Source organism: Cryptomeria japonica, chromosome 5, assembly GCF_030272615.1.
Source record: "Cryptomeria japonica chromosome 5, Sugi_1.0, whole genome shotgun sequence".
Lineage (NCBI taxonomy): Eukaryota > Viridiplantae > Streptophyta > Pinopsida > Cupressales > Cupressaceae > Cryptomeria > Cryptomeria japonica.
Genome location: NC_081409.1, coordinates 130,460,208 through 130,474,335, shown reverse-complemented (window position 1 = coordinate 130,474,335; position 14,128 = coordinate 130,460,208). Strand labels below are relative to the sequence as shown.

General features: G+C 41.0%; 1 protein-coding gene across 6 annotated transcripts in view; it reads left to right on the top strand.

Annotated features, from left to right (window-relative positions):
- The window catches only part of LOC131076618 (inositol hexakisphosphate and diphosphoinositol-pentakisphosphate kinase VIP2), a 311,202-nt gene that overhangs the window by 24,624 nt on the left and 272,450 nt on the right, over nt 1-14,128 (top strand). For all 6 annotated transcript variants that reach the window (XM_058013892.2, XM_058013893.2, XM_058013895.2 and 3 more), the window contains exon 3: nt 12,902-12,948. In XM_058013892.2, coding sequence (XP_057869875.1) covers nt 12,902-12,948 — 47 coding nt within the window. The remainder of the gene's footprint in view (nt 1-12,901; nt 12,949-14,128) is intronic.

The following is a 14,128-nucleotide window of genomic DNA, read 5'->3' as shown; positions in this document are numbered from 1 at the left end:
CAATTAAAAACAACATGGTATTAGAGCAGGCACGAATGGAATAAATGTGCTTTCTGTGCCTATCATTTTGTGATCCATTACCATCTTGAGCATTCCCTGCTATTTATCATTTCTCCATATTTCAATTTGCTTCTATAACTTCGTTGAACTGTTTTACTCGATTCTCTCTCCAAAATCTCGTGTTGCACAGAGAAAAAGAAGAGTGGTCTTGTTGTCTTGCCTTTGGCTACGCATTACCATATTGGAAGGGTGGCGACTCCAAATCATTATTGCAAAATAGCAGGGCATCTTGCAAACACCACCTTTATTGGTTGGGCGATGGCTTCATATTCTGGCGTAATGTTATTTAGCTCAAGCCTTCATTCCAACACGGGCCTGGCATATTCCTACTGAAGATTGGTGCGCTCATAATAGGCGAATGGCTATTATTCTTGCTTGGTGAACTCTATGGTGACTTCAAAGAAAGTTGGATTGCTGTGTATAATCATTCTATTTCTTAGAGATATTGTATGCCACACCACTACGCGTATTTTCTGTGCAGGTGTGAGTGTATGCTCTTTGCAGTTTCTTCAACCTATATTATGTATACGAGGAGTGGATAATATTAGCGTGTGGTATCGAATAATCAGCGACAATGCAGATTGGAGGAGGACGACAAATCGGGTCCACAATTTCTTAGAAATGCTTGCAAAAATTGATGTAAGATATGAAATTATTAAAAAGGTGAGGCTGCTGCAAATTCGAAGGTACGGGGAAGAGCAAATTTATGCGTCCATCTTCTCCTTTGGTTTGAGTGAAAATGGCACTGAGCATGACGAAAGATAGCATATTTGAAGGCGAGGATGAGCTATCTTCAATGACCACGGAAGAGCTTATAAGGGTAGCTCGACTTCTTGATACCGAGAACCGTATTCTGAAGGATGAGGTGCAAAGAATAACACTGGAATTGGATGGAACCAAAGAGAAAATAAAGGCTAAAATACTAAGAGAGATAGAGACATCTCTAGGCCACCCTCTTGATTCAGAGCCGCAAGTTCCCCCTGCAATACCACTTGTTATTGTCATCAGTGGACCAAGTGGAGTAGGAAAGGATGCTGTCATTAAGAGACTGCATCAAATTCGGAAAGGAGAATTCATCCTTGAGCTACATATTTGCATATCCTTATTGTCGGGCGTGAAGTTGGAAAGAGTGGATTTAATGAATTACTAGATGATAGTCCCAGACCATACTATGAGACGTGAGCATGTGACCATACTATGAGATGGAGTGATAAATATTCCATTCTGGGTGTGCGGTAGTGACAGGAGAATCGCTGACATTGCTATGACAGATGGAGTGATAAATAATCCATTCTGAATGTGCAGTAGTGCCATGGGACCGAGTTGAGACATCTCTCAAAGAGGAAGAGCCTATATAAATTGCAATCAGTTTCCTCAAAGAAGAGGAATTAACATTCAAAGGGAGTTTGACAAACCAACAAAGGTAATCTTGGATGAGGAGGTTCAGGTTGATGGAAGTACTTGGAGCTTCAGAGGGAGTCACATCATCATGAAGCCCTATTGTGATGCATTTTTCTTTGAGACGGAGAAATTTGAGGTGAAAGCCCTTGTTAATGCATTTTTCTCTGGGACAGAGAAATTTGAGGTGAAAGCCCTTGTTAATGCATTATTTCTCTGAGATGGAGAAATTTGAGGTGAAAGCCCTTGTTAATGCAAATTTCTCTGTGACAGAGAAATTTGAGGTGAAAGCCCTTGGCCATCTTTAAGACAGAGATGTGGCTTTATCCACCCTCTGGGAGTGGCCATGGTGGATGTCATGTTGAGAGATTCCATGACAACATCACGTTGAGAGACTTCGTGATGTATCCTTTATGCTTGTGTTTTTCCACACATGAGAGTAGCCACGGTGGACGTCATGTTGAGTGACTCCATGACGACATCACGTTGAGTGACTCCGTGATGGGCACTTGTGCACATATTCTTTTCCACACATAGGAGTAGCCATGGTGGACGTCATGTTGAGTGACTCCATGACGTTTTGTTTGCATTTACCTTGTTTTGCCGAAGTTTTTCCTTTAAATGGTGAATTGAAATTTGGAATAAGAGGAATTCGAAAGGGCATGCACCACAAAGTATTGAGTGTTTCCTTTTTATACTCTTGCTTGCAATTGCCGAATTTTCTTTTGTGGGTTGTAAAACACTTTCATTATTCATCGTATTCGCCGAATATATCCCTTAAAATAGGCAAGGCGTCAAAGGTTAGGTAAAAGATGGAGATGATTAGATAGATTTCTGATAAAAGAAGAGGGAAGGTGTCCTTCATTTTGCCCCAATTTTGCTGAGTTTCCCCTTGGGTGCCTGGGACTTGGAGTGGTACAAAAGGAAATCTCCAGCAAAAATGAAGTAAGGGTGTCTTGAAAAATCGTTGTTTTGCCATTCCCTCTAGTGTATGCCGAGAGTAATCTTGAGTTGAAAAGGGCATAGTGTGTAATATGCAAATGAGACCATCTTCATTTTACATCGGCTGATACCAAAGATAATACTTGGGTGTTCGTGCGTAATGAAGGGTTCGAAATAGAACAAAGATTAGTGATTCAAAACCATAACACAGGAGCAGAAAAGGGGGGTGTTCACAGCAAGCAAAGCATTTCCAACCACTTCTAGGTATCCATCAAAATTCTAGTAAATAAGTTCTTCTCTGAGATAATGGTGAATGCCATCTATCAAAATGGGGTTTACATGCAATCCATATTTTACAAATTTTAGTTCAGGTATCAAACCCTAGATTGCACAAACTCAACTTGGGAAAATTTTGGGGATTGCAAAAAGGATTGAAAGCTTCAAAACAACACTCCAAAAGACCTTAAAATGCCGAGGAATTCCCCATGTTTGATTTACCAATATGAAACCCAGAGTGCATTAAGTTAACAAGTTTCAAACAAGCTCAAACTACCAAACGCATCCAAGCCAATGGAGTTTTTAAATTTTTTAAATTAAATCGTGCCAAAACCAAGATTCCCAGCCTTGCAACAAATTTGTAAAACTGGAGCAGCAAGTTGCAACTTCTTTGAAATTTCGCCATTATGCTGTTTATTGTCGTTATGTTGGTGATTTTACTACTAATGCCGTTGTTGGGCACTGCTAACCTCGTTTATGCTCTTAAATCCGCCTCATAATTCACGTCTCGGTGTGCAGGGTAAATGCCTCCCAAGGCAGTTGAATCCTTCGAGGCACTTGAAGCATCAAGGCTTTCCTAAACATCTAAGGCTGATAACCCCCGCAAGTTTGAAAAGATGAAATATGAGTATTAGGGGTTGATGCGAGAGTCGAAGGTCCAAAGTAATTGAGACAATGTGGGCGACATTGATTTCGGGCATGTTGATATCTAGCAGTTTAGAGACAGAGTATATGCTGCAAATGCTCATTGGAGAGCAAAGAGGATGGTGGAAAGTGGAATTGCACAAGCTGTTGGATTTCTGTAGGCTATCCAGAATTATGAGCTTGCTGTTGAAAGCTCGAAACACTACATGCCTGATAGCAGGGTGGTATTGGTGAATGGGACAATGATGGCAGATTTCACTCCTAAGGCTATTGGAGAAACTTTTGATATCCCCTTGCATGAGGAAGCAATCGTAGTAACAATGGAGGATTCTCAGGCCATATATGATCAGAATGCCAATAAGTGCAAGGGCAAAATGAATGAAAACTGGTTTAAAGAAAAGAGACCCCGTAGCACCAGAATCGTCAAGAAAGTCTACCGGAGTGAGTTTAGCGAGGAGTACGAAGACATGGTTAGTCTACTCAGCCGAGTAATGGGGCTCCCCCACTCCAATATGTTTGAGGAGTGGATGTTTTTCTTCACAGAAGAGGTCTTCGTAGGGAAGGTTAAGTTTGACTGGGCTCAAATCATCAGTGACAACATCCATACCTAGCTAGTTCAACTTGCAGAGAAGAGGTACTTTAAATGCCCTCTTATATGGTATATATGTTCGCAAGACATCCTAGACTGTTGAGGTTAATTCGCCTGGGTGACATTGGAAACGGGCCAAATCAGATGGTGTATAACTGCTACCCTCAGTTACATTTTTACAACATAAGTCAGAGGGAGAAGAACAACATAGCCTATGTGGTAGGCCAATACGAGCCTGTGAATGATGCTTTCACCATGTGCATGGTTAGGACGATGCAAGAGGGATTGCAACAAAGGTTATCCAAGCAGGCCATCGTGCTAATATGGAAATATGGGACATGTTATATTCAGTTTCCCCGATTGTCTTACTTGAGAATCTCAGGCTTTGAAGGCACTCCCTACCGGCTCCTTAGATATCCCATTGATAAGATGGTGCTCCTGGAGGTTGCTGGGTAGGCACATGTAGCCGGGTAGGTCCTTAATGACAAGAAAATGGTTGGAGTCACATTCCCAATGGCAATAGGGGATAACGACGTATACTTCAAAACCCTTGCACAGATTGAGCAATCAATTGAGGAGTTGGCATCCTATTGCCTACAAGAGCATTCTTGCAAAAAGAAATTTCATCCTACATTACTAGGACGCAAAGCCTATGGTTGCCACTATAAGCATAAAATGAATATAGAGGACTATTGGGCTGGTTGCGCAGATGATTTTGAGATTTGTAGGAGAGAGTACTGTTAGTGGCAATATTGTACATGAAAATAAAACTAGTTAATTAAGTTGTAATTGTCTTGGTTAGTTGGCAACCGCGGGGTGGTAGTTGTGGTGCGACGGTTGGCGCTCGCACCCCCTCAGTATCTTTATATACTTCCGAATGTAACTTGTGACGGGGGAACACTTATGAATGGAATAACATCTGATATATTGCATCTGATATCTATGGCATTATTATTCTGCATTACGTGTTTTATTTGTGTGCTTTAAGTTATTCACTCGAAGGAACTCGACCATTGTGGAGATGGGTATCCTTGGCACCATTCTAATTGATACCATCGTCGATGGTGGATCAAGAGCGAATGTTCTTCCAGAAGAAACCTGGCGGAAGCTGGGGAAGCCGACATTGTGGCCATCTACATTCAATCTGCTCGGAGCAGATCAACATGGAATCAAGCCCATCGGGACATTGATGGGCCAACAAGTTACCATCGGGATGCAACCCTTCATACTAGACTTCGTGGTAATCCCACTAAGAAAAAAGGGTATGATGCGATCTTAGGGAGAGGGTGGCTGGTGGTAGCCAAGGCCACCCACAACTGGAAGAAGAACACTCTGTCTATGGAGAATGGAGGAAGGAAGTTTATCATAGACCTCAGGACATAGTTGGTTAGTGAGGAACTGGCATCATCTTCGGAATCGGAGGGTGAAGGAGAAGGCAACCTGAGGAACGAAGGACGAGGCTGCAGGGAGCCCAACGACGAAGGGATTCTCAAACTAGGAGAGTGCTCCGAGGATGAGACGGGGTCATTGAACGGGCTCTTCCACTGGCAGATGGAGGATTATGAAATGTTCCAGAGCTACAGGCTCGAAGTAGAGGAACCAGAGCAAGTAACAGAGGAGGTGTACCTGCCAGAATACATAGAATATTGGAAGGGAGATGCCCCAAACCTAGGTGACGTAGATAATCCGAAGATCAATTGTGTCGGCAAGGATTGGAACCTTGTGTGGAAGGCCGCAGCTTTCAAAATCTTTATTATTCTTCTTCTTCTTATGTATGGGAAGGAGACCGTGGTCCCTGTAGAATTTGTGGTTCCAGGTCCTCGGATGGCCATTGAAAATATACTTGCTACCAACGGATCCAAATTGAAACCCTACCACGGGAAGCGCGTAGGGGACCCGAGAGGTCGGAGGGGGACCCGAGAGGATGGAAGGGGACACGAGAGGCTGGGAAGGCGACTTGAGAGGCACGGGACCAATGCGGGAGACTCTTGGACGAGGAAAACCGAGAAGGATGAAGGGCGGTCCCAGATACGGGGGACCCGAGCCGACGACTTGCTAGACAACTAAATCTGAAAAAAAAGACAAAAAAAACAAAAACGTACAGCCGTACGGTTGGGAAAAAAAAAAAAAATATAAAAAACAAATTGTGCTGTCCGTACGACGATCGTACGAGAAAAAAGAAGAAGAAGAAGAAGAAGAAGGCGCACGATGGTAGGGGCCACCGTGCGGTGGACCACCGACGGTGGGACCATCGTGCGGTGGAACCACTGTGCGGTGGACCACCGACGGTGGGACCACCAAACAGTGGGACCATCGTGCAGTGGACACCGCCACGGGTTAAAGCTGTGCAAACTAAAAGGAAGAAATAAAAAACCCCGCACGAAGAAAGACACGCAGCCCACGCCAAACAAAAAATGGACGAAGAGAAAAAAAGGAGAGACGCGCACAACAACGTAGCCATACACGCAGCCCCCGCACAAACAAACACATAACCGTATGGTGGAGGGGTGTTGACCGCACGGGAAGGTGGCCGTACGATTGGAGGTGTCAGTGTTGTTGTTGATCGTACGGTGATGTTGTATGGTCAGGGTGCCATCGGGGACATTACAATGAAAAAAAAAAACAAAAACAAAAAAAAAAATGACCGGATTGAAAAATCACTCGATGACATGTGGAGCCAGGACGCTGAAAATATTAGAGTGGAGAAGAAGGGTTTTGACATCATAAAATATCATAGAAATGATGCGCGCCATGGACTTTCGTGTGGTTCTGAAGGTTGTAAATTGGTCTTGGCGGCGGGGGCGCTGCCCCCAGACCCCGTGAGGGGCGCTGCCCCTCGACCCCGCTGGGGGCACTACACCCAGACCCCAGTTTATTTTTGAGCTACAGTACACTTGTTGGAGTTGGGCGAAGAGCATTAGAGATGTCACGGGAAGTGTTGTGGTTGTCCGTACTGTGAGAAAGAAGCCTGCAGCTAAGCATTGGTGAGGAAGCCATAAGCCGTAGAGGGAGACGGATATGGAGGTTGCGAACAAACAGAGTTTGAGGGAAGGCATTGCAGGTCCGCGCAGTTGTATGACACCAGGTAGTTATTTAGTTCAGTTATTAGCCTTTGGGGAGTGTGATGGAGGATTTGAGGTGTCTCCTAGCCTTTGTGCCAGCGGGTTGTGGCCACCTCCAGGCAGGAATGGTACGCTTTGAGGAACTTGGAGTATGTCTCGACTGGACGTGAGGTTGCCTTGGTGGATGCAGAGAGGGCTCGGGAGGAGCTGATCACCAGGTTGGAGGCAGTACTAGCGTGAGACTTAGCTCAGCGTACCCAGGAGTTGGATGCCGAGAGGGCAACGCGGTGGCTATTGAGGACAAATTGGCTAGGGAGACAGTATCATTGGAGTAGCAGTTGGTGGAGGCTGAGATTGAAAAGCGTGTTTTGCAGACAAGTTTGGTTTAGGCACAAGAGGACTGTGCTGTCAAAGGAAGCCATAAGGGTGAAATCCACACTTGAGCATAGGATGGTAGCAGAAAAGGGTTTTTAAGCGAGGACGCAACAGGTGTATAAGTTCTGGGCTCGACTGGCGTCAACAATTTTGTGTAATGTCATCTCTATTTTGTATTAAGTCGTCCGAAGACGACATCTTTTCTTTTGGGGGGGATGATGTTAGCGGCAATATTGTACATGAAAATAAAACTAGTTAATTAAGGTGTAATTGTCTTGGTTAGTTGGCAACCGTGGGGTGGTAGTTGCGGTGCGACGGTTGGCGCTCGCACCCCCTCGGTATCTTTATATACTTTCGAATGTAACTTGTGATGGGGGAACACTAATGAATGGAATAACATCTGATATCTATGGCATTATTGTTCTGCATTACGTGTTTTATCTGTGTACTTTAAGTTATTCACCCGAGAGGGTAAACAAGTACTCTAGGCTCAATTTGCATCAAATTCAAACCTTTCAGTACGCCCAAGTTCCATATCAACAAGTTGACTATGGGGACCGCATATAGCATCAGGCCTGTGAAGCCATAAAAGATCGTCCACCATTGATCAATTGGTCTCAAGACCCAGTCATCGATTTGGGAATCATAATGGAAGGTCCCAAGAGACATACTGATGCCTGGCTCAATTAGCGTATTCAAGGGCTAACCCGTGATGGCATACAGTTCACCTATAACCTAATGGGAGGCCTTGAGTCCCATTCATCAGAAGAAGGTGCTGCACAAGAGGAAGAAGAAGAGGCTGAGAAGAAGCTTGAAAGGAAGAGAAAGAAGGCGTAGGCTAGTAAAGGGTCACGAGCATCCAAGAGATCCAGGAAAAATAAAAGCCAATCGCTTGAGGCCCATGCACGAGAAAAAATACTAGTAAGGAGGCCGTCTGCTGCCACCTCACTAGAAGATACCCATGCAACAGAAGACGTGACTAAGATAGAGCAACAATCCACCTCTCTCGCTCAACAAATCAATTCAGCTATCGCTGAAACAATGGATCAGCAAGAGCCAAATGTACAAGAGACGGGGATGCAGATCATTGATCTGGATGGGTTTGAGAACCAGATTGAAGAAGGGGCGATACAGCCCAATGGATAAGATAACAGGCAAGATGCCAAATAGGAAGAAAAAGAAAAGGCATGTGATAAAGATGATGAGGCAGCTGCTAAAAGGAATGAGGATAGGGATAAGGATAAAGAGGAGGACAAGGACAAAGGCCTCCCTAGAGATGAGGGACAACAAGAGCTTGAGGTCTCCCGACAATTGTTGAGTGAAGTTGGAGAGAACTCAGCTGTAGGCAAAGAACATAATATAGTGAAAAATCAACCATTCTCCCCAACTGATCAGCCAAGGATAGAAAGTGGATCAGCTGCAACATTAGGAGAGCAGAGCAGGGAGTTAGTGGTCACGTCAAGATAGTTCGGGCCCGAGATTCCAAGGTGTAATGTCCCCACTTTGAAATAAAATTTAATAATAAAATAAAATTAAAATATAAAATAATTTAATTAAATATGATTAATTAAAAATTAATTAAGTTAATGAAAAGTCAAAAGACATGAAAGGAAAAGTTGTGACTCCCTCAACAATGAGATATAAAAGGGAGAAGAGAACCTCATTTGAGAGGGGGAATTGTTGGTTTTTAATTAGGGTGAAGAGCGGATTCCAATTGCCTAAGGCAACATTGAAATCCGCCCTTTAGGGCTGGGCCCTTTTCCTCACACGCCACTCTCTAGGGCTGGGCCCTTTCCCACACGCCATCCTCCAATAGCCCCTTCTCACACGCCACTCTCAAATAGGGCCAACCTCTTAAAAGGACACGCTACACTAATATTCTTGGCGCCAAAATACCACATTCAAAGGCCGACCTAATTAAGGGTAAGATGGATATAAATAAAGATGCAAAGTGAAACATTATACGCTTGCAACACATACATCAATTGTGAAATTCGGTCTGCTATCAGCTAATGTGAAATACATCAGAAAGGTGCAAATTCATTTCCAGTCAAGTGCGAACTTTGTAGCTCGTCCTTCATTGTCATCTCTGCTGTTGAAAGTGCCATCTCCATTCAAGTAGAGGTGCTGGCCTTGCATATAATCTCAGAACTGTAGCAGACCCATGAATGTTGAAAGAACAGATCTGATTGTTGATTCACCCACTAAGGAGAAGTGCAGACTTGAACAACAGACTACAGACCTATTGGAGAGAACCTAAGAAGCAACTTGTGTGCTGACCTATTTGCTGAGTGAACTCCTTCATCAAAGCCCTAAGAGATAAGTTGTAATCAGAACATTATGCTTAATACATAATCAGATCCGAGGATCTTTCTGGTTTGGTTTTTCCTCCTAGGAGGTTTTCCCAGGGTACTTGTGTGTTGTGAGTTCATTTTGTTCATTTCTCTACTTATGCTTAATTCTGGAAAATCCTAACACTCACAACATTCAACATTAATCTGGAAATATAGATAGATTTCTATTTTCTGAACATTGTATTAATCTGAAAGTCTAAAAATTAACATGGTATCAGAGCTATAGGCTAGATCTACTTTCAAATTTCAGAATTTAGTACTCCTTTATTTCCAGATTGTTGTCGCATTCACAGGTTAGGTCAATGGGGCTGAAAGTTGAAGATAGGCTTGATGGAAATCTCAACTTTGCTGCATGGAAGGTTCGCATCATGGTTGCCCTAGAGGAAGAAGATCTTCTTCTCTTCATAGAAGAGAAAGAGCTAATTGAATCTACAGATGCAGCTGAGCTAAAGCAATTCAAAAGGAATGCTGTCAAGGCCACAAAACTCCTTATTGATTCAGTTAAAGACCACCTAGTCACCTCCATTGCCTCATTCACTACTGCAAGAGATATATTCAGTCATCTACAAGGTACTTATGAAATTAACAATCTCAGTAGGGCAATTACTTTAAAGCAACAATTACTTAATGTCAAGATGTCAAAAAAAGTTTCTGTTATGTCTTATTTTATGAGAATTTTAGAACTAAAGAATCAGCTAGGTACAATTGGACATAACATGGAAGACAAAAATCTTGTTATGATTGTTCTAAATGGTCTACCACACTCATGGGAGTTCTTTATTCAAACCATAAGTGGAAGATCTGAGTTACCTACCCTTGATCGCTTGAAGAATGATTGCATTCAAAAAGAGTCGTGTCTTATCATAAGGGGGCAACTCAAAAATCCTCAAGTAGATGATCAACACATGCTTGCAGCCCAATGCAAGAAAGGTGGTAATTGGAAAAAGTATTATCCCAAGAGGAATAGAGATTTCAAACCACCTAGTTCTCAACATTCTTGGAAGAAGCCAAGAGATATCTCTCATGTTCGATGTTTCAGATGTGACAAATTTGGTCACTATGCTAAAGAATGTCAGAATGATCCCACGCAAAGAGAAGCTAACCTAAATGAAGTCTCAGAACAAAATGACGACTTCTTATTCATCTCTGCCCTGTCAAATAGCATACCCATAGACAGTAACACATGGCTGATTGACAGTGGTGCTTCCAGACACATCACAGGCTACCGTGATCACCTTTCAGACTTAGTAGAAAAGGATACCGGTCTACATGTGGTAATTGGTGACGATGCTCGATATTCAATAAGAGGTTCTGGCACTACTTCCTTAAATTTAGACTCTGGTATTTCACTTCACCTTAGTGATATCTTATTTGTTCCTGGAATTAAAAGAAACTTAATTTCCATTTCTGCTCTAGAAGATAAAAGCTATCAAATTGCATTTTCTGAGGGTAAAGTATTTGCTTGGCCTAAGAAATCTAGTTTTAAATCTGCTCGTGTAATTGGAAATAGATATGATAGTTTATATAAGCTCTTTATTAACCCTGTTCAAGCCTTCATTAATGAGGCTCCCAAATCTTGTGAGCTATGGCATAGAAGACTTGGACACTTACACTATCAAGCACTTCCCTCCCTTGGAAAGTTGGTCAAAGGTATGCCTAAACTCAGTCAAATTCATGATGATACATGCAAAGGTTGTGCTATAGGTAAAAATGTTAAAAGCCCTTTTCATAAAAGTGAAAATAGAGCTAAAGGTAAACTAGAACTTGTTCACTCTGATTTATGTGGTCCCATGTCTATAGCATCTCCTAGTGGATTTCTTTATTATGTAATCTTCATAGAAATAAACCATTAAATGCATTCCTCCAAAGAAGCCAAATAAACCATTTGCTCACTGATCCATGGGGATATGAAACACATTTCGCTCAGTGTGGCTTTGACATTAAATACATCTGTATTGAACCATACAACATCCCTCTAGGAAAATATTGGTCTCTCCCAAAGTGTGGTGCTCCACATAGACGATGACCACAACTTTACAAAATATTATATATTTCTATGCAAGTTGCACAACACATTTCTCAGTAAGCCCTTACTTTTTTTTTAATGTGTATGGGGTCATGAAAAGTGCCTTGGATTGCGGTCATAGTAGCAAAAGTCAATATGTCGATAAGTGTTTGTGTAATTCGTTGAACATGCCAAAATTGTCCTTGGTCATGCAAGTTATATCTTGAATGATTTTATGTTGAAGTGTTGAAGTAATGATCTTTTTTATTGTTTTAAGGTGTTCTGAGCTTTTAATTCCTACTTATCAAAGATCGTCTCTCTCAAAAGGCCAGTCCCTCTGAAGATACTGAACACTGCTGTAATACAGATTGTACTTATGAAAGCAAAGGGATTACAATACTCCCTTCTTGGGATATTTGCCATTTTTCTTTACCTTTGACCCCTTTAGATATGATTGTATATTCTGTAATGATGAATTTGAGACACCTTTTTTTATTATCCTGATCTACAAGATTGACCATAAATATGGTTAAATTTGAACGGGTAGGTGTTATCTAATAAAAACATATATTGAAGAATCTGATTATGGTTGATGTATTTGGTATGAAAATCTAATTTACCAAATTCTAAGATACTAACTTGTTTTTCTTTAGTCTCATACTCTACTGCTTCTCTTTACACACAAGTTTGATATATTAATTATTTCTAGATGCTATTTTTTGTGTAGTTCTTGGAAACGGTTGAAGTAATAATGAAAATATAATTACCGTCTAATACAATTTAACTGAAAGGTGAATCTAGAATTGTATCCATGCTATTGTGTTGGGCTGTGGAGGTGTTCAAAGTTTGATAAATGGGTCATTTCTTAGCCTATTAAAAAATGTGTTCATTGTACTTTTTAATGATTGTCACCTTTATGTATTTTTGACATTATCCTTGAAGCTAATGGTTGTGTGTAAATAAGGGGAAATGAAGGTGAGGAAAATGCTTCAGCTAGTGTTTTTTTGATATGATTTTAGTTTCAATTCTTCTGAATAGTGTTAATTGAAACTGCCGATCTATATTTTCAATTTCTTTTCCTTTTCGACACTGCTGCTTGATGTACGATAATGTGTGTTCTGTTCTCAATATGATTTTTGTAATATTGAACCATTTGTATCCATGGATTCTAACATTTTGATAACAAATGCCACAGATTATCATATTTGGAGACAAGGTTATTCTTGATGATCGAATAGAGAAGTATGCTTTTCATTTATCGTCATAAAAAATGCTTGAATTTCTGAACATTGTCTTAGATTAGTTTATAACTTTATTAGTATTTTGTAGAATGGTTAATTTGTGTGAAAGTTTTTCTTTCTCTGCTTTATAGCAAAATGCCAAGATCATTCTCCACTTTCTTGGATGACAATAAACACACTTCATGGAGTTCTTGACAATAGAAACATACTTTAGACAATTCTATTCAGTTAAATGTTTTTATTTGTAATTATAAATTGGTATCTGTTAATTTAAAGCTTAAGTAGAACTGCTTTGTTTGGATGTTTATGGTGATTGTTTGTACAATATGGGCATGTTTTATTTTAGGTTGAAGGGGAGAAAGAGGTCAAAGCGTGCAATGTTTTCGGAAGTTTAGATATGAATATTAGCATCTAGAGAGGCATTCTTGTAGGGCAATCTACATTTGATCTTGGTTTATGTTTTTTTATTTAGACTATTGATTAGATTTCACGATTCATTGTAAGAACCAGCCTCAATTTTTTTTGAAAATATGGGTTAGTTTTCGACTAAAATTGAATACATGACAACTTCCTTTACACTTTCTGATCGCACAGATATCGAAAAGGGAAAAGTGAGAGCACACGACGTTTCAGAATTACAATAAACTGAAAGCAAACTGCTGAAATGAAAGCATAGGCAGCAAGCCAGGCAATACCACTTGTTCAGTGGGATGTGTAATGATATAAAAAAGTAAACATCTTCTTATTGAGCAGGAATTACAAGGGCGCTAACACTTTTGTTGGAAAAGCTTGGGGCACATCCACTTCTTAGTGGGAAAGCTTATTTTAAGTGAAAGTAAATAACAACTTGGGGCACATCCACTTGCAATGTGAAAACTTATATAAATTGAAATGAAAGCAAGCACCTTCCACTTGTCTAGTGGTGGGTGATTTACAATGACCCACTTATCCAGTGAGGTAAGTATCAGCAAAATCCAAATAAATCCATTGGCAATACTACCATTCACTGTTACATTATTAGTACATTTGCATCATAAACATCATAATGAAGGATTCGTTTGCTGATAATATGTTCTCAGAGTAACAACTGCTGTTATACTCAAAATGATTGCGAATATCATGCACCTAAACAACTCTGCAATTGAAATAACACTACGATAACTTGCAATGATGAAGTGGAA